Consider the following 19,126-nt stretch of genomic DNA (forward strand, 5'->3'; position numbering starts at 1 on the left):
CCGCAGATTTGGGGCAATTTGGGGCTTTTTTTCACCTGCAAAATGGGGGGGTTGGGGGTTCCCTCCCCCCCCTTGAAAACAGCGGCTTTGGGGGGGTCGTGGGTGTCGTCCCCCCCCCCCAAAAAAAGAGGTTTTGGGGTTTTCCCCTTGAAAAGGGCCGTTTGGGGGTTTGGGGGTTGCTTTTCCCCTTCAAAATGCCATTTTTTGGGGGGGGGGGGGTCCCCTTGAAACCAGGGGGGTTTGGGGGGTTTTCCCCTGAAAACGGCGGGGTTGGGGGGGGGGGGTGGGGTGTCCCCCCCCTTTGAAAATGGCGTTTTTTGAGGTGTTTTTCCCCGGAAAATGGTGGGGGTTGGGGTTTTTTCCCCCAAAGCAGTTTTTTGGGGTTCCCCCCCCCCAAACCCAGCATTTTTGGGTGTTTTTCCCCCAAAACCCAGCATTTTTGGGTGATTTTTCCCCCAAAACCCAGCATTTTTGGGTGATTTTCCCCCAAAACCCAGCATTTTTGGGTGTGTTTTCCCCCAAAACCCAGCATTTTTGGGTGTTTTTCCCCCAAAACCCAGCATTTTTGGGTGTTTTTTCCCCCAAAACCCAGCATTTTTGGGTGTTTTTTCCCCCAAAACCCAGCATTTTTGGGTGTTTTTCCCCCAAAACCCAGCATTTTTGGGTGGTTTTTCCCCCAAAACCCAGCATTTTTGGGTGGTTTTCCCCCAAAACCCAGCAGTTTTGGGTGTTTTTTCCCCCAAAACCCAGCAGTTTTGGGTGTTTTTTCCCCCAAACCCAGCATTTTTGGGTGTTTTTTCCCCCAAACCCGGCATTTTTGGGTGATTTTTCCCCCCCAAACCTGGCATTTTTGGATTCCCCCCCCCCAAACAACATTTCAGGAGGGTTTTTCCCCCCAAAAAATGACATTTTGGGGTTTTTTCGCCTCCAAAAATGACATTTTGGGGAGGGTTTTCCCCCCAGAAAATGACATTTTGGGTTTTCCTCCCCCAACCCCGCTATTTTTGGGTGGTTTTCCCTCCCCAAACCCCACCAGTTTTGGGGGTTTTTTTCCCCCCCCACCCCCACCATTTCTGGGAGGGTTTTTTCCCCCCTGAAAACATCATTTTTGGGGTTCCCCCCCCCCCCCCAGCACGCAGCCTTTTGAGTTCCTTTTCCCCCCCTCGAAACCGGCGTTCGGACGAGGAGGCGGAGGAAGGTCCGAGAACGATTTTAATTCCTTATTTCTTTCTTTCGGTGTGGGGTTTGGGTTTGGTTTTTTTTGTCGATTTGTTTTTCTTCTTTTTTTTTTTTTTTTTTTTTTTTCCCCTTCCCCCCCCCCCCTCCCTCCCCCACCCCGGGGGGCTCTTTCTCCCCCTCCCCTCCCCCCCGGTTCGTCTCATTTCTGAATCTGAAATATAAAAAGCCGCAGGTTGATGTTTTTAGCCGCCAGCAGTTTGTTACACTCCACGGAGTCGACGATGGGCAGCGCCATGTAATCCGTCTCGTTGCTCTCGTTGCTGAAAACGAAGTGGTAGATGACGGGGCGGATCTTGACGTCGTCGTAGGGTCCCTCGAGGAGGAGGAAGGAGCATTCCATCGGCGAGTTGATCTTGCTCTTGAGGATGAGCTGGAAGGAGAGCGTGCGCTTGCACGAGAGGTTGGGGTTACGCTCCGAGTCGTTGACGCGAGCTTTGAGCACCCACGTCTGGTTGAGGACGGTCAGGCGCGGCGTCTCGTAGTACAGGCGCGTGATGAAGTCGTCGGTGCGGTACGGGCGGAACTGCACCTCTGGAAGAGAGCGGGGAGCGGGGACGGGGGGGAAGAGAGTGAGGGCGGCGGGGAAATAACGGGGGAAATAACCGCCGCGGGGGGGGGGGGGGAAGTAATTGGGAAAATGGGGGGGGGGGGGAGTAATCGCGGGGGGAAAATAACCATGGGGAGGGGGGAAATAACTGTGGGGAAAAGTGGGGGGAAACAACCACGGGGAGGGGGGAAATAACCGTGGGGAAAAGTGGGGGGGAAACGGCGGGGAAATAACCACGGGGAGGGGGGGATAACCACGAGGAAAAGCGGGGGGAAACAACCACGGGGAGGGGGGGATAACCACGAGGAAAAGCGGGGGGAAACGGCGGGGAAATAACCACGGGGAGGGGGGGGATAACCGTGGGGAAAAGTGGGGGGAAACAGCAGGGAAATAACCATGAGGAAAAGCGGGGGGAAACGGCGGGGAAATAACCATGAGGAAAAGCGGGGGGAAACGGCGGGGAAATAACCACGGGGAGGGGGGAAATAACCATGGGGAAAAGTGGGGGGAAACGGCGGGGAAATAACCACAGGGAGGGCGGGATAACCACGAGGAAAAGCAGGGGGAAACGGCGGGGAAATAACCACGGGGAGGGGGGGGATAACCGTGGGGAAAAGCAGGGGGAAATAACCATGAGGAAAAGCAGGGGGAAACGGCAGGGAAATAACCACGGGGAGGGGGGGATAACCACGAGGAAAAGCGGGGGGAAACGGCGGGGAAATAACCACGAGGAAAAGCGGGGGGAAACGGTGGGGAAATAACCACGGGGAGGGGGGGATAACCGTGGGGAAAAGCAGGGGGAAATAACCATGAGGAAAAGCAGGGGGAAATGGCAGGGAAATAACCATGGGGAGGGGGGGATAACCGTGGGGAAAAGTGGGGGGAAACGGCGGGGAAATAACCACGAGGAAAAGCAGGGGGAAACGGCGGGGAAATAACCACGAGGAAAAGCAGGGGGAAACGGCGGGGAAATAGCCACGAAGAAAAGCAGGGGGAAACGGCGGGGAAATAGCCACGGGGAGGGGGGGATAACCACGAGGAAAAGCGGGGGGAAACGGCGGGGAAATAACCACGAGGAAAAGCGGGGGGAAACGGCGGGGAAATAACCACGAGGAAAAGCGGGGGGAAACGGTGGGGAAATAACCACGAGGAAAAGCGGGGGGAAACGGTGGGGAAATAACCACGGGGAGGGGGGGATAACCGTGGGGAAAAGCAGGGGGAAATAACCATGAGGAAAAGCAGGGGGAAACGGCAGGGAAATAACCACGGGGAGGGGGGGATAACCACGAGGAAAAGCGGGGGGAAACGGCGGGGAAATAACCATGAGGAAAAGCAGGGGGAAACGGCAGGGAAATAACCACGGGGAGGGGGGGATAACCACGGGGAGAAGCGGGGGGAAACGGCGGGGAAATAACCACGAGGAAAAGCGGGGGGAAACGGCGGGGAAATAACCACGGGGAGGGGGGGATAACCACGGGGAGAAGCGGGGGGAAACGGCGGGGAAATAACCACGAGGAAAAGCGGGGGGAAACGGCGGGGAAATAACCACGGGGAGGGGGGGATAACCACGGGGAGAAGCGGGGGGAAACGGCGGGGAAATAACCACGAGGAAAAGCAGGGGGAAACGGCGGGGAAATAGCCACGAAGAAAAGCAGGGGGAAACGGCGGGGAAATAGCCACGAAGAAAAGCAGGGGGAAACGGCAGGGAAATAGCCACGGAGGGGGGGAATAACCGCAGAGAAAAGCAGGGGAAACGACAGGGAAATAACCGCGGAGAAAAGCAGGCAGAAACAACTGCAGCAGGGGGGAAAAGCAGGGGAAAACAGCAGGGGGAAACAATGGGGAAATAACCATGGGGGGGGAATAACCGTGGGGAAAAGCGGGGGGAAACGACGGGGAAATAACCATGGGGGGTGGGAAACGACGGGGAAATAACCATGAGGAAAAGCAGGGGAAAAGAACCATGGTGGGGGGAAATATCAGGGAAAAGCAGGGAAAAACAACCGCAGCAAAGCAGGCAAAACAGCAGGGGGAAATAGCGGGGAAAAGCAGGCAAAACAGCAGGGAAACGGCAGGGGGAAATAACCACAGGGAAAAGCAGGGGAAAGCAGCAGGGGGGAAATAACCACAGGGGAAAGCGGTGGGGAAATAACGGGGAAAAGCAGGGGGAAACGGCAGGGGGGAAATAACCGCAGGGGAAATAATGGGAGATAACAGGGAAAAACCGTGGGGAAAAACAAACGGAGAAATCACAGGGGATAACAAGGAAAAATAATGAGGAAAAGCATGGAAAAAACACGGGGAAATAACGGGGGATAATGGGGAAAAAACACGGGGAAGGAACAAGGGAAAAATGAGGAAAAACAGCAGGGAAAGAACAAGGAAAAACCCCAAGGAAAAAGAGCAGGGAAATAACAGGGAAAAAGGCGGGGAAAGAATGAGATAAAAACAAGGAAAAAAAGATGAGGGAAAAGAGGTGGGGAAAGAACGAGGAAAAAACCTGAGGGAAATAACAAGGAAATAACAAGGAAGAATGGGGGGGGGGGGAAGAGAGGAAAAAGGTGGGGAAAGAACAAGGGAAAAAAGCAAGGAAAAAAGGGTGGAGAAATAACCAAGGAAATAGTAGGAAGCAGTGAGAATATCTTAAATGTTCTTATAATGTAGAGAAAACAGGGGAAAGGGGGGAAGGAACTAACAAGGAACTAACAAGGAACTAACAAGGAACTAACAAGGAACTAACAAACCGGCGCCAAAAGCCGAGCCGCAAGCTGGGACCGAGCTAAGTTCCGCGATTAAACCTAACGAGGGACGCGACCCGCCCGCGGCTGTTCGGTGACGCTGCCGAGAGGGGCGGCTGCGCCGCTCGCTGCTCGCCAAAGGGATTTACCGGCTTCCTACGGCGTGCCGGCCACCGCCACCGGCTGCCAGAAGGATTTGCCAGCATCCTACAAGGTGCCGGCCACCGCCACCGGCTGCCAAAACACTTTACCAGCGTCCTACAAGGTGCCGGCAACCCCCACCGGCTGCCAAAACACTTTACCGGCGTCCTACGGCGTGCCGGCAAGCGCCAGCAGCTGCCAGAAGGATTTACCAGCGTCCTACGAGGTGCCAGCGACCGCCACCGGTTGCCAAAAAGGATTTACTAGTGTCCTACGGCGTGCCGGCAAGCGCCAGTGGCTGCCAAAAGGCTTTACCGGCTTTTGACGGTGTGCCGGTAACAACCAGTGGCTGCCAAAAGGCTTTACCAGCGTCCTGCAAGGTGCCGGCAACCATCACCGGATGCCAAAAGGCTTTACCAGCGTCCAACAACGTGCCGGCAACCATCACCGGCTGCCAAAAGGCTTTACCGGCATTCAACGGCATGCCAGCAACCGCCACCGGCTGCCAAAAGGCTTCACCAGGGTCCGACGGCGCGGCGGGACAGAGAGACAGGATACGGTTCGGGTAGGAAGGCGTAATTTATTGGGATTAGGCGGACAAATCGAGGAGCGAGGCGGCGCGGTGAAGCGTCACCGCGGGGCACAAACAGCGGTGATACGGCCCGCAGGCTCCTGGTGTGGTTACACGGCACCGAGACGCTCCCAGTTCGGCGCTGGCGAAGGCACCGGGCGGTTGCGGTGACGGCGTAGGGACCGTGAGCTCGCCAAGCGTAACCGCGAGCGCGAGGGATGGCACGGTGCCCTTCGTCGGCGCTTCCAGGAGAGCGCGGCGAGGAGAGAGCCCGGCCGGTAAAACCTGGACAGAGGAGGGGGATCCGTTATTCCAGCCACGCCGCGTTCCCATCGCTGGGTTTCGCCGCCAACACCGCGGCGTCTCGGTGCCGAGCTGCCCGGTTTTACCGGGGCTGAGCCCCGGCACCGGGGACGTGGCCGGGCGGCCACAGCCCGAGCTCCCGGCACAAAACCTGAGCCGCTCTCACCGGATTCCCACACCTCATCCGTGCCAGCCATGCCGGAGTGAGACAACCGGGGTGCCGGCACACCGGGAGAGCGGCCGAGGGGAAAATCCTCCCCTCCTGGCATTTAAAGCCGAAACCGGCGTTCGGCAGCGGCCCTAGGCGCGGTTTTAACATCGCCGTACCAAGAAAAGCTCCAGCTTACCTCCTTCCGCAGCCGAAACAGGGATTTTTCATGCCCGTTATCGGCCGAATCCCGCCGCCCCGGTGCAAACACAACCGCCGTGGTTCCGGCAGCTTTCCGGCGGGCAGGTAGAGGGGTTCGGTAAAAACCCCTCGGCAAAGGCAAGAACGGCGGGAAGGCGAGGGGGAGGCGCAGCGTGGCCGGTCTCCCTCCGGCATCCGATAAAACGTCGCGGGGAAACGGCAGGTTTAAACTCAGCGCTTGGCTCGCGGTCGAGGACGGAGGCTCCGGCCGATCCCCGCGCCAGATAAAACCAGGTTTCGGTAGCGCTGAAACGGCGTCGGCGCCGGGAGGAAACGCGGCCCGAGCGAGCCGTTACCTGTGTAGCCGATCTTTTCGAAGCTGAGGAGGCTGAAGATGCTGTTATAAAGCTGCATTTCTTTTTTCCTCGTTTGGTCCATTTCGTCTAAAATCTCCATCAGCTCGTTGCCGGTTTTGGTGGGGTGGGTGCATTCGGCTTCGTGCACCGTCAGCTCGTGGTACGGACCCTGCCACGGGCACCCGATCCGCTTGTATTTGCACTGGGTCACCCTGGGGTGGGGAGAGCCAAAAGAAAATAACGGTAAATATTCACCGGATTGGGATGCCAAGAGGAAGATACGGCCGATGCGGCTGTACCGGTGCCGGGAGCGGGCAGCGAGGACGGCAGGGATGAGCAGAAGCTCGTTTCTGCCGCTGCCGGGCCCGGTCGGGTGAATTTGGATGCGGTAAATCCGGGAGAGCGGTTTCACGCCCCGTGGAGAACCATCCGGTAACGCCTGCGCCGCAGCCAGAACGCGGCGCGTTCCCACGGCAGATACCGGCAGCTGCCGCACGCCGTAAACGGTGCCTCATCCTCCCCCAAAGCACCGGCACCTCCCAAGGGAGGCGGGACGCGGCCATGGGGGAATTTCGCAGCAGGACCACCCCGTGCCGGGGGCCGGAGGGGACACGGGGCGCCGCTGAGCGCCAACGGCTTCACCACGACACCGGAACCGGCTCCGACGGCGTGGTCAAGCCAGAGAAACCCTCCCGCCCACGGCAACCCGATGGCGGGGGCTCAGCGCCGCGCGAGTCCCGGCTTCGAGCAGCGAGGCTGCCCAAACTCCAAGCGTCCCCGCGCCGGTAGAGCGCCACGAACCACGCCGGTAACGCCGGCAACCCGCCGAAAAGAAGGGAAACTCTTTACCTGTCCTGGCATTCCTCTTTCTGGTGCCGCTCCAGGAGGGATCGGGGGAATTGCTGCATGCAGAAGCCGCACTCGGAAGGCAACTCGCTGACGGCTTTTTCCACAGCCAGATTTCGGCAACACAAGCTCTTACTGATCTCGCACCGGCAATTCGGGCAAGTGGCTTGTTCCTCCTTTAGCCGAGCGTCTGCCAGGAGGTGGATGAAGCAGCCGGCGCACATCAGGTGGCCGTTGGTGCACTGAGGAAGAGGAGAAATAAAAGCATCAGCCTCTCGCGAGATCCCGGCGCGGGGGGAAACCGAATCACGCGACGGCAAACGAAGCGAATTCGGACCCGTCGGCGCTTTGATTTCCCCGTTCCTCCCAAAATAACCACCCCGGCACACGGCCCGTCCAGCCCCCGCGTCGGCCGCCGGCGGTTCTGCGTAGCCGGAGGGCGGGCAGGGCAGGCAGGGCGGGCAGGGTCTCCGGCGTCTGCCGGTTCTCACGCCGGCCCAGACACGTCCCATCCGACGCGGCGCTTCTGTAATTAGGACTGACCTCGTTTGCCGGGGATGGGAGAAGCTTCCTCCCAGCGTCCCTCCTCCTCCTCCAGTTCCCGGCCATCCCGCGGGAATCCAATTCCCTCCCTGGGATTCGGGATAACCAAAACCGGCCGGGGAAGGGGGGAGCGGAGCCCCCCGCGTGCCTCCTGCCGCGGGAATGGGGGGAATTACACCAAAATGGGGTGGGTGTGGCGTCTGTTTCCAAGGGTTCGGAGCGCCGGGGTGGGACTCAGGGCTCCAACCGGCGCAGAAAATCCATCTCCGTGCCAAACGCCCGTGCGGCAAAGATCGGCACCCCGGGGGAGAGCAGCGCTGGGAGACTTCACCAGGGCGATGAAAATTATACGTAATAAATCTCTTTTACTCCAATTCTTTTGTGTTTTGATACGGGGTGACATGAGAGGATGTAGGTTGGCTTCACCGCGGCTTGCCGGAATCGCCCGATCCAGTGTGCAGATGTTAAAAAAAATAAATTATAAAATCTCTGGGTTTACGGGGAAAAAAAAAAAAAAATCAGTTTAAGACACATTTACAGCAGCTGCCAAAACCCTCGAGGAGGGGAAGGAGACGTGGGACCGTCACGCTTCGTGGCAGCTCCAGGTCAAAGCCACCGGCACCGGAGGAGATCCCGGCAGCGCCACCATCCATCCCAAAAACCAGACGGGGGTAAAAAACCAGCCCAAGAGCAAAGAGCCAGCGCCGAATTTCCAGAGTCTGCCGAAGGCGATGCCTCGGGAGGATGGGAGAAGCCGTCTTCATCACCTCGGGCGTCCGGGCAAAGGTATCGCCGATAAAATCCCCGGCAGAGCGGGTGAAGGTATCACCGAATCCAGCGGGAGCTGCCGGAGGCGGTCGGGAAGCAGACGGCATCCCGGCGAGACGCTTCTCCGGGATCGTTCGAGGGACGCGCGGCTGTTCCCAATGGATGGGAAAACTCCAGCAGTGAGTATTCCGGTGAGATTCCTGCTGGCGGGATGACCGGGAGCGCCGGGAAAAGCTTTAATCCTCAGCCGGGATGGGAAAGGCCTGACCCTGCCGCGGGGATTAGCGCCGGATCTGTTTACCCACGGCGTCCATTGTTCCGGCTCCAAAAGATTTCGGATCTTCCCTCCTGCCGGGTCCAGAGCGCGGCAGCCGGGCATTAAACCGGCCCCACCGCGACGCCGCCGAAACACGGTTACGGGCTAGGGGTCCTGGCTCCGAAATGCCCGTGGCAGCTTCAGGCTGAGCACCGGCACGCATCCGGCTAAAAATCCCTTACGGTTTCGGCTCGGCACGGTGCCGGTGAACCGCCGGCTTCCCCCCGCGGTGCCTCGCCGCTACGGCGCTAAAAATACCGGCAAGCGAGCCAAAACAAGAAGCGAATGCCAGCTGAGCGCTCCCACAACCGCGGCGGTGCCAGCTCCTCCTCGGTGCGAGCGTGTAATTACAGCCGCTCGTTAGCGCTTCGGCCCTGACGAACTCACCCGACAGGCTGCTCGGGGAAGGTGCCGGCACGGCCACGCCACCGGCCGCCACCGCGGTGGCTCCCGGGTTTAATTACACCCCCGGCAGAGCCCTCGTCGTAAATAATTAGAGGGACGAGCGACCGCAGGAGCGAGGAGGAAGAGGAGGCCGTGACGAAGGCCATGCCGCCCCCCCCCTCCCCACCGAGCACGCAGAGCCGGTTTGGCAAGCGCCGGCACCGGATCGGTGGGGATCTCTCACCGGGCGCGGCTCCGGCGAGGTTTTAACTGTCACGGCCAAGGGGATCCCTTCGCCCCAAGCCAGCGGCCATCTTACTGCACCCCCAAAAAATTCACCCCCAAAACCAAAGCAGCCGGGAGCTTCCCCCCCCTCCTGGCTCTGCCGCCACCACCGCCGCCCGCACCGTCACCGGATAGTCTTAGCACGCAACCGGCAAAGCCTACGGCCACCGGTGCGGGGGAGGGGGATGACCTTTGCGTCCGAGCTTTGTCGCCACCGAAACCGGCTGCCAACCGGCACGCCGCCGGCACTGCCGGGAGCACGGGTTGCGCCGGTAGAGCACCGCGCCGGTGACTCGGCCGTTACCGCGGGGCTGCCGACGGGTCCCGCGTACCACGAAATGGATGCTGGCCGGGTGGGAAAGCTGTCGGCGCCTTTACATAACCGGCTGCTCCGCTCCGGTGAGCGCCGGCGGTGCCGGGCCCGCTCTGGGTGGGGGGGATCCCCCGGCGTGGCACAAAGTCGGGGGGAAGGGGGGTGATTTGGGGGGGGGACAAGGGTCCCTGGAGGGGGGCGGGGTGTCTGGTGCCAGCTCAGGGTGCTGGGGGGGTCCGGAGCCCCCCAGGGTTGGGTGCTTGGCAGGGGGGGATGGAACCTGCGGGTCCTGGGGGGGGGGGACCCCAATGCCCCCAAACAGCGGGGGTGGGGAGCGCCTGAACCCCCCTGAACCCCCCGAGGGGTGGGGGCCCTAAGCAGGGTGGGGGCTCAGCACCCTCAGGGGGGAGCAGCCGGGGTGGGGGGGTCCCCCAGGCCGTGGGGGGGGGGGTGCCACGGGGTGTCACTTCGGGGGGCTCCGAGGGGACACAGGAAGCTGCTGGGGGTGCCGGTGAGTAACGGGGGGGGGGGGGGGTCAAGGACAGGGGCCGGGGGGGGCACAAGGAGCCCCGGGGAGGGGTCAGTGACCGGTGAGGGGAGGAGAAAACCCCGAAGGAATGGGGGTGCGGGGGGGGGGGGGTGTCGGTGGCCGCCGGGGAAGCCCCGGGGGGGGCCGCGGGGCCCGGCCGTACCTGGTAGACCGAGGCCTTGGGCAGGTCGAGGCAGACGGTGCAGCACAGCACGGAGTAGAGCCGCTCCTCCAGCTTCACGCTGCCCGCCGCCCCCTCGGGCCCACCCGTCCCCGTTCCCGTCGCCCTTAACCGTTTCTTGGGCGGCGCGTCGGGATCGGAACCCGCCTCACCGTGAGGCCGGGCCCCACCGAGAAGCGAACCCGCCTCCTCGACGCCGCCCGCCTCGCCCGGAACACCCGCAGCTACCGCGGGGCCAGGAAGGGCCGAGGAGGGGGCGGAGGGGGCGGCCGGGCCCCCGCCGGCCTCACGATCCTCCGCCCCGGACATCATCGCCGCCGCCGCCTCACCCCGCCACCGCCGCCGCCGCCGCCATCTTGGCCACCCCCCCTAGGTCCCGCCCTCCCGGTCCGTCAGGCTCACGGCCAATCACCGCCCGCGGGAGGAGGGACCGGCGTCGAGAAGACCAATGAGAGGACAAGCAGACGTCGGTGACACGCCCCCTGCCGGGCCTGGACTCGTAAACTTCACCGCCAGCGCCCGGCCCCCCCCCCCCCCCCCCCCCCCAACCTTCCTCACGGCGGGGCCGCGGGGCGGGGCACGGCCATACGTCACAGCGGGAGCGGGCCAATGGGCGACGGGGAACCCCCGAGGGGGCGGGGTCTGGCAGAGAGGGCGGGGCGAGGGGCGGGCACTGCCCGAGGGGGCGGGGGGGCTGCGCGGCGCCTCCAGGGCGGCCCAGGGCGGCCCAGTACGGACCAGTACGGCCCAGTATAGACCCGTACAGCCCAGTGCGGCCCAGTATGGACCAGTGCGGACCAGTACGGCCCAGTACGGCCCAGTACGGACCAGTATAGACCCGTACAGCCCAGTACGGCCCAGTACGGCCCAGTGCGGCCCAGTATAGACCTGTACAGCCCAGTATGGACCAGTGCGGCCCAGTGCAGACCAGTGCGGACCAGTATGGCCCAGTATAGACCCGTACAGCCCAGTACGGACCAGTGCGGCCCAGTGCAGCCCAGTACGGACCAGTGCAGACCAGTGCGGCCCAGTGCGGCCCAGTATAGACCTGTACAGCCCAGTATGGACCAGTGCAGCCCAGTGCAGACCAGTGCGGACCAGTGCGGCCCAGTATAGACCCATACAGCCCAGTACGGACCAGTGCGGCCCAGTGCAGACCAGTGCGGACCAGTGCAGACCAGTGCGGACCAGTGCGGCCCAGTATAGACCCGTACAGCCCAGTACGGACCAGTGCAGACCAGTGTGGACCAGTATGGCCCAGCATGGCCCAGTGCAGCCCAGTGCGGCCCAGTACGGACCAGTGCGGCCCAGTATAGACCCGTACAGCCCAGTGTGGCCCAGTACGGCCCAGTGCAGCCCAGTACGGACCAGTACGGACCAGTGCGGCCCAGTACAGCCCAGTATAGACCCGTACAGCCCAGTACGGACCAGTGCAGCCCAGTGCAGCCCAGTGCGGACCAGTACGGACCAGTGCGGCCCAGTACAGCCCAGTATAGACCCGTACAGCCCAGTACGGACCAGTGCAGCCCAGTGCAGCCCAGTGCGGGCCAGTATAGACCCGTACAGCCCAGTACGGACCAGTGCAGCCCAGTGCAGACCAGTGCGGCCCAGTGCAGACCAGTGCGGCCCAGTATAGACCCGTACAGCCCAGTACGGACCAGTGCAGACCAGTGCAGACCAGTGTGGACCAGTATGGCCCAGCATGGCCCAGTGCAGACCAGTGCGGCCCAGTGCAGACCAGTATGGCCCAATAAGGACCAGTGTGGACCAGTATGGCCCAATATGGCCCAGTATAGACCCGTACAGCCCAGTACGGACCAGTGCAGACCAGTGCAGACCAGTGCGGACCAGTATGGCCCAATATGGCCCAGTATAGACCCGTACAGCCCAGTACGGACCAGTGCAGACCAGTGCAGACCAGTGTGGACCAGTATGGCCCAATATGGCCCAGTATAGACCTGTACAGCCCAGTACGGACCACTGCAGACCAGTGCAGACCAGTACGGATCAGTACAGACCAGTGTGGCCCAATACAGCCCAGTGCGGCCCAGTACAGCTCAGTACCAGCTCTGTGGCCCAGTGCAGACCAGTACAGACCAGTACCCCCCAGAAACAAGCACCTCACGCCCCCACTCCAGTGTGACCAGTGTCCCCAGTGTGACCAGTGTCCCCAGTGTCCCCTGCCCCAGCGTGACCAGTACCCTCAGTACCCCCAGTCCCAGTGTGACCAGCACTCCCAGTATCCCCACTCCCACTGTTACCAGTACTCCCAGTAACCCCCAGTCCCAGTGTGACCAGTGTCCCCAGTGTCCCCTGCCCCAGTGTTACCAGTACTCCCAGTAACCCCCAGTCCATGTGACCAGTACTCCCAGTAACTCCCAGTCCCGATGTGACCAGTACCCCCAGTGTCCCCTGCCCCAGTGTGACCAGTACACCCAGTAACCCCCAGTCCCGGTGTGACCAGTACCCCCAGTGTCCCCTGCCCCAGTGTGACCAGTACTCCCAGTACCCCCACTCCCAGTGTTACCAGTACCCCCAGTAACCCCACTCCCAGTGTGACCAGTGCCCCCCAGTGTCCCCTGCCCCACTGTAACCAGTACTCCCAGTGTCCCCAGTCCAGTACTCCCAGTAACCCCCACTCCCAATGTGACCAGTATGCCCAGTAACCCCCACTCCCAGTGTGACCAGTACTCCCAGTAACCCCCAGTCCCAGTGTGACCAGTGTGCCCAGTAACCCCCAGTCCCAGTGTAACCAGTGCTCCCAGTACCCCCAGTCCCAGTGTGACCAGTGCCCCCAGTGCCCCCAGTCCCCCCACTCCCAGTGTAACCAGTACTCCCAGTAACCCCCAGTCCCTATGTGACCAGTGCCCCCAGTGCCCCCCGCCCCAGTGTGACCAGTCCCAGTGTGACCAGTACTCCCAGTGCCCCTGCCCCGGTGTGACCAGTACTCCCAGTAACCCCCAGTCCCGGTGTGACCAGTGCCCGCAGTGTCCCCTGCCCCAGTGTGACCAGTGCCCCCAGTAACCCCCAGTCCTGGTGTGACCAGTACTCCCAGTAACCCCCAGTCCCGGTGTGACCAGTGCCCGCAGTGTCCCCTGCCCCAGTGTGACCAGTGCCCCCAGTAACCCCCAGTCCTGGTGTGACCAGTACTCCCAGTAACCCCCAGTCCCGGTGTGACCAGTGCCCGCAGTGTCCCCTGCCCCAGTGTGACCAGTGCCCCCAGTAACCCCCAGTCCTGGTGTGACCAGTACTCCCAGTAACCCCCAGTCCCGGTGTGACCAGTGCCCGCAGTGTCCCCTGCCCCAGTGTGACCAGTGCCCCCAGTAACCCCCAGTCCTGGTGTGACCAGTACTCCCAGTAACCCCCAGTCCCGGTGTGACCAGTGCCCGCAGTGTCCCCTGCCCCAGTGTGACCAGTGCCCCCAGTAACCCCCAGTCCTGGTGTGACCAGTACTCCCAGTAACCCCCAGTCCCGGTGTGACCAGTGCCCCCAGTGTCCCCTGCCCCAGTGTGACCAGTGCCCCCAGTACCCCCAGTCCCAGTGTAACCGGTACTCCCAGTAACCCCCACTCCCACTGTTACCAGTACTCCCAGTGCCCCCAGTGCCCCCAGTACCCCCAGTCCCGGTGTGAGCAGTGCCCCCAGTGCCCCCAGTCCCCCCACTCCCAGTGTAACCAGTACTCCCAGTAACCCCCAGTCCCTATGTGACCAGTGCCCCCAGTGCCCCCCGCCCCAGTGTGACCAGTCCCAGTGTGACCAGTACTCCCAGTGCCCCTGCCCCGGTGTGACCAGTACTCCCAGTAACCCCCAGTCCCGGTGTGACCAGTGCCCGCAGTGTCCCCTGCCCCAGTGTGACCAGTGCCCCCAGTAACCCCCAGTCCGGGTGTGACCAGTACTCCCAGTAACCCCCAGTCCCGGTGTGACCAGTGCCCGCAGTGTCCCCTGCCCCAGTGTGACCAGTGCCCCCAGTAACCCCCAGTCCTGGTGTGACCAGTACTCCCAGTAACCCCCCGTCCCGGTGTGACCAGTGCCCGCAGTGTCCCCTGCCCCAGTGTGACCAGTGCCCCCAGTAACCCCCAGTCCTGGTGTGACCAGTACTCCCAGTAACCCCCAGTCCCGGTGTGACCAGTGCCCCCAGTGTCCCCTGCCCCAGTGTGACCAGTGCCCCCAGTACCCCCAGTCCCAGTGTAACCGGTACTCCCAGTAACCCCCACTCCCACTGTTACCAGTACTCCCAGTGCCCCCAGTGCCCCCAGTACCCCCAGTCCCGGCGTGAGCAGCGCCCCCGGGTGCCGCGTCTCCCCGCCGAGCCGTCGCCCGCGCCGCGCGTGCCGTCACCGCGCTGTCCCCGCGCTAACGAGCCCCCTAATCGCCGCCGCCCGCCGCCAATGACACGCAGGGCACCCGGCGGCGGCACCGGCACCGACCTTTACTGCTCCCGCTCGCCCGCCGCCGCCGCCGCCGCCGCGCGCCGCTTCACTCCGCGCCGAACCGCTGCGCCCGCAGCGCCCGCTGCAGCGCCCAGTTGCCGGCGGCCAGCACCCACGGGCGCCCGCCGTGCCGCGCGTCGCTGGCCGGCAAGAGGTTCGCCAGGACGGTGAGGAGGCCGCCGAGGACGCCGTGCCCGTTGGCCGTGAGGACGGAGAGGACGAGGACGCTGCCGGCGGCGAGGACGGCGACGGCGCGCGCGGCCAGGAGTCGCCCGTCGGCGGGGAGTCGGGCGGCGGCGGGCGCCAACGCCGCGGCCCCCCCGAGCAGGAGGTTGGCGGTGGCCCGGTCGCCGCTGAGGCGGTGGAAGCCGAAGGCCACCAGGGGTTGGCCCAGCACCGCCGAGACCCAGGCGCCGGGGAGGGGGTCGGGGTGGGGGTCGGGGTGGGGGTCGGGGTGGGGGTCGGGGCGTCCCGGGCTCCAGAGCGGTTCCAGGGCGTCGCTCGCCGCCGCCAGCGCCTGCAGCAGGAATCCGGCCGCCGGCCCGTCGGTCACCTGCCGGGAGAGAGGGACGGGGGGACACGGGGGGGGTGGGTGACACAGGGTGGGTGGGTGACATGGGGTGGGTGACACAGGGTGGGTGACAGAGGATGGATGGGTGACACAGGGTGGGTGGGTGACACAGGACGGGTGACACAGGGTGGGTGACACGGGGTGGGTGGGTGACACAGGACGGGTGACACAGGGTGGGTGACAGAGGATGGATGGGTGACACAGGACGGGTGACACAGGGTGACGTGGGTGACACGGGGTGGGTGACACGGGGTGGGTGACACAGGGTGGGTGACAGGGTGGGTGGGTGACACAGGACGGGTGACACAGGGTGGGTGGGTGACACGGGGTGGGTGACACAGGATGGTTGGCAGAGGACAGGTGACACAGGGTGGATGGGTGACAGGACAGGTGACGTGGGATGGGTGACAGAAGATGGGTGACAGAGGATGGGTGACACAGGGTGGGTGGGTGACAGGGTGGGCGACACGGGGCGGGTGGGTGACACAGGGTGGGTGGGTGACACAGGATGGGTGATGAGGGGCGGGTGACACGGGACGGGTGACAGAGGATGGGTGACACAGGAGAGGTGACACAGGATGGGTGACACAGGGTGGGTGACACAGGACGGGTGACACGGGGTGGGTGACACGGGGGCTGTGACGCGAGGCGCGGGGGTGCCGGGGGTCGCACTGACCTGGCGGGCGCGGCGGGCGCAGAGCAGGCAGACGGCGCAGAGCAGCGCGTGGGACAGCACCCAGCCGCACGTGCCGGCGGCACCCATGGGTGGGGGCGGGCGCCGGTCCCGGGGCCCTGAGGGGAAACAGCGGCCTCAGGGCGGGGGCAACCGGCACCCCCAGGGCACCAACCCCCCCCCCCCTCCCCGGCCCCGGGCCCCGCTCCTGCCCTGGCCCCGCCCCCTCCCGGTCCCGCTCCCCCCCTCCCCCCCCCCCCCGGTCCCGGTACCGGTCCCGGCACTTCCGGCCTCCAGCCGCTACCACCGAGACGCCGGCTGGAGCGTCGTCCTGGGCGGGGCGAGGGGTGGGGCCAAGAGCGGCGAGATGGGCGGGGCGAGGGAGAGGGGCGGGGCGAGGGGCGGGGCCACGCGGTGGGCGGAGCGATGGGCGGGGCCTTGCAGGCGGTGGGCGGGGCTGCCGCGCGGGGCTGTGCGGGGGGGGGGGTGGGGGGGAATTGTGCAAGGGGGGGCGTGGGGGGTGTGCAAAGGGGGGTGTGGGGCGTGCGAGCGTGCAAAGAGGTGGGCGGGATGTGTGCAGAGGTGCGCGTGGGGCGTGCGAGCGTGCATGGGGTGTGTGCAAAGGTGTGCGGGGGGCGTGCGAGCGTGCGTGGGGTGTGTGCAAAGGTGTGCATGGGGTGTGGAAGTGTGCAAAACTGTGCGTGGGGTGTGGAAGTGTGCAAAGGTGTGCGTGGGGTGTGTGCAAAGGTGTGTGTGGGGCGTGCAAGCGTGCAAAGCTGTACGTGGGGCATGTGCAAAGGCATACGTGAGGTGTGTGCAAAGGTGTGCGTGGGGCATGCGAGCGTGCAAAGGTGTGCGTGGGGTGTGTGCAAAGGTGTGTGTGGGGTGTGGAAGCGTGCAAAACTGTGTGTGCGGTGTGCGAGTGTGCAAAGGCGCGCACGGGCTGAGCGCAGAGCTGTGTGCGGGGCACGTGCAAAGGTTTGTGCGGGGCGTGCAAGCGTGCGAAGCTGCGCACGGGGTGTGTGCAAAGGTGCGCGCGGGGCACGCGAGTGTGCAAAGGCGTGCGTGGGGCGTGTGCAAAGGTCCTCCACGAACTGCTCCGGCGTGGGTCGTGTCCCCCCCCCCAGGGCCACAGGTCCTGCCAGGAGCCTGCTCCTCGGGGGCTGGGGGGGATCCCTGCTCCAGCATCATCATCATCGTCATCGTCGTCATCGTCATCATCATCGTCATCGTCATCATCGTCATCGTCATCATTGTCGTCGTCATCATCATCATCATCGTCATCAGGGGCTGGGGGGGATCCCTGCTGCAGCATCATCATCATCGTCATCGTCATCATCGTCATCGTCATCATCGTCATCATCGTCATCGTCATCCTCAGGGGCTGGGGGGGGATCCCTGCTCCAGCATCATCATCATCATCATCATTGTCGTCGTCATCATCATCATCATCGTCATCAGGGGCTGGGGGGGATCCCTGCTGCAGCATCATCATCATCGTCATCGTCATCATCGTCATCGTCGTCATCGTCATCATCGTCATCGTCATCCTCAGGGGCTGGGGGGGGATCCCTGCTCCAGCATCATCATCATCATCATCGTCATCGTCATCATCGTCATCGTCATCATTGTCGTCGTCATCATCATCATCATCGTCATCAGGGGCTGGGGGGGATCCCTGCTCCAGCATCATCATCATCGTCATCGTCGTCATCGTCATCATCATCGTCATCATCATCGTCATCGTCATCATTGTCGTCGTCATCATCATCATCATCGTCATCAGGGGCTGGGGGGGATCCCTGCTGCAGCATCATCGTCATCGTCATCGTCATCGTCATCATCGTCATCATCGTCATCGTCATCATCGTCATCGTCATCGTCGTCATCATCGTCGTCATCATCGTCGTCATCATCGTCATCCTCAGGGGCTGGGGGGGATCCCTGCTCCAGCATCATCATCATCATCGTCATCGTCATCATCGTCATCATCATCGTCGTCATCATCATCGTCGTCATCATCGTCATCCTCAGGGGCTGGGGGGGATCCCTGCTCCAGCATCATCATCATCGTCATCGTTGTCATCGTCATCATCATCGTCATCATCATCGTCATCCTCAGGGGCTGGGGGGGATCCCTGCTCCAGCATCATCATCATCATCGTCATCGTCATCGTCATCATCATCATCATCGTCGTCATCATCATCGTCGTCATCATCGTCATCGTCATCATCATCGTCGTCATCGTCATCATCATCATCATCGTCATCAGGGGCTGGGGGGGATCCCTGCTCCAGCATCACCATCATCATCCTCCTCCTCCTCATCTTCATCCTCAGGGGCTGCAGGGGGATCCCTGCTCCATCGTCATCATCTTCATCATCCTCATCCTCCCCGTCCATGGGCGGTGGGGGAATCTCTGCTCCATCATCATCCTCATCCTCAGGGGCTGGGGGGGGGAACCCTGCTCCATCATCATCATCATCATCATCATCATCATCATCATCATGCTCCTCCTCCTCATGCTCAGAGGCTGGGGGGGGATCCCTGCTCCATCCTCTTCCTCCTCTTCCTCCTCCTCCTCCTCCGCGGGCAGCAGGGGAACCTCAGCTCCATCCTCCCCCTCCCCGTCAGGGGTGCGGGGGGTCCCCGCTGGGCACCCACGGCCCCTCCTGCCCTGGGTGGGGGCAGGGCTGCTCCCCCCCTCCCCCCCCGCTGCCCGCCCTTCCTCCCGGGGGGTTCTGCCCCAGCTCCGTCACCCCAGAGGCGCTGCGACCCCCACGGGGGGGCCCGGCCCGGAGCGGGGCGGCGTCGGCTCTGTCGCACACGGGGGGGGGGGGGGGGAACCCGCCCCCGCAGCCCCCCAGCCCCCGAACCCGGCCGCACGGACCCAACGCGGACGGGGGGGTGCAGGGTGCCACGCGGGCGTCCCACAGGGTGCCACCGGCCCCCGGCGCCGAGCACCCCACCAGTGACCCCCCGGTAGCGCCAGTGGGGACCCCCAGCCTGACACGGGGCTGCTCCTCGCCCGCCACCCCCCCCC

At 63.3% G+C, this 19,126-nt stretch overlaps 3 protein-coding genes across 7 annotated transcripts in view; 1 reads left to right on the forward strand and 2 right to left on the reverse strand.

Moving 5' to 3' along the window:
• Positions 1-1,364: 1,364 nt before the first annotated feature.
• ZFTRAF1 (zinc finger TRAF-type containing 1) lies at positions 1,365-10,770 on the reverse strand. Of its 5 annotated transcripts, none has more exons than XM_054817672.1 (4): positions 10,392-10,770; positions 7,094-7,332; positions 6,245-6,456; positions 1,365-1,770 (listed from the first exon to the last, which is right to left on the reverse strand). In XM_054817672.1, exons 1-4 carry the CDS (start codon positions 10,719-10,721, stop codon positions 1,379-1,381), a joined length of 1,173 nt encoding a protein of 390 aa, XP_054673647.1. In that variant the 5' UTR covers positions 10,722-10,770; the 3' UTR covers positions 1,365-1,378. The 5 variants fall into 5 exon arrangements, with proteins under 5 accessions (XP_054673647.1, XP_054673650.1, XP_054673651.1 ...); XM_054817675.1 differs by having other exon boundaries at positions 10,739-10,764; XM_054817676.1 differs by having other exon boundaries at positions 10,562-10,700.
• Positions 10,771-14,884: 4,114 nt separating this feature from the next.
• On the reverse strand, positions 14,885-16,456 carry TMEM276 (transmembrane protein 276). Its single transcript, XM_054817678.1, has 3 exons — positions 16,355-16,456; positions 16,086-16,201; positions 14,885-15,391 (listed from the first exon to the last, which is right to left on the reverse strand). Exons 2-3 carry the CDS (start codon positions 16,170-16,172, stop codon positions 14,885-14,887), a joined length of 594 nt encoding a protein of 197 aa, XP_054673653.1. The 5' UTR covers positions 16,173-16,201; positions 16,355-16,456.
• A 233-nt stretch (positions 16,457-16,689) lies between these two features.
• Positions 16,690-19,126, forward strand: part of FOXH1 (forkhead box H1) — an 8,785-nt gene continuing 6,348 nt past the window's right edge. The window contains exons 1-2 of the mRNA XM_054818590.1: positions 16,690-16,694; positions 17,894-17,999. Of these exons, the coding sequence (XP_054674565.1) occupies positions 16,690-16,694; positions 17,894-17,999 (111 nt within the window). The remainder of the gene's footprint in view (positions 16,695-17,893; positions 18,000-19,126) is intronic.

Source organism: Grus americana, chromosome 2 (assembly GCF_028858705.1).
Source record: "Grus americana isolate bGruAme1 chromosome 2, bGruAme1.mat, whole genome shotgun sequence".
Classification (NCBI taxonomy): Eukaryota; Metazoa; Chordata; class Aves; order Gruiformes; family Gruidae; genus Grus; species Grus americana.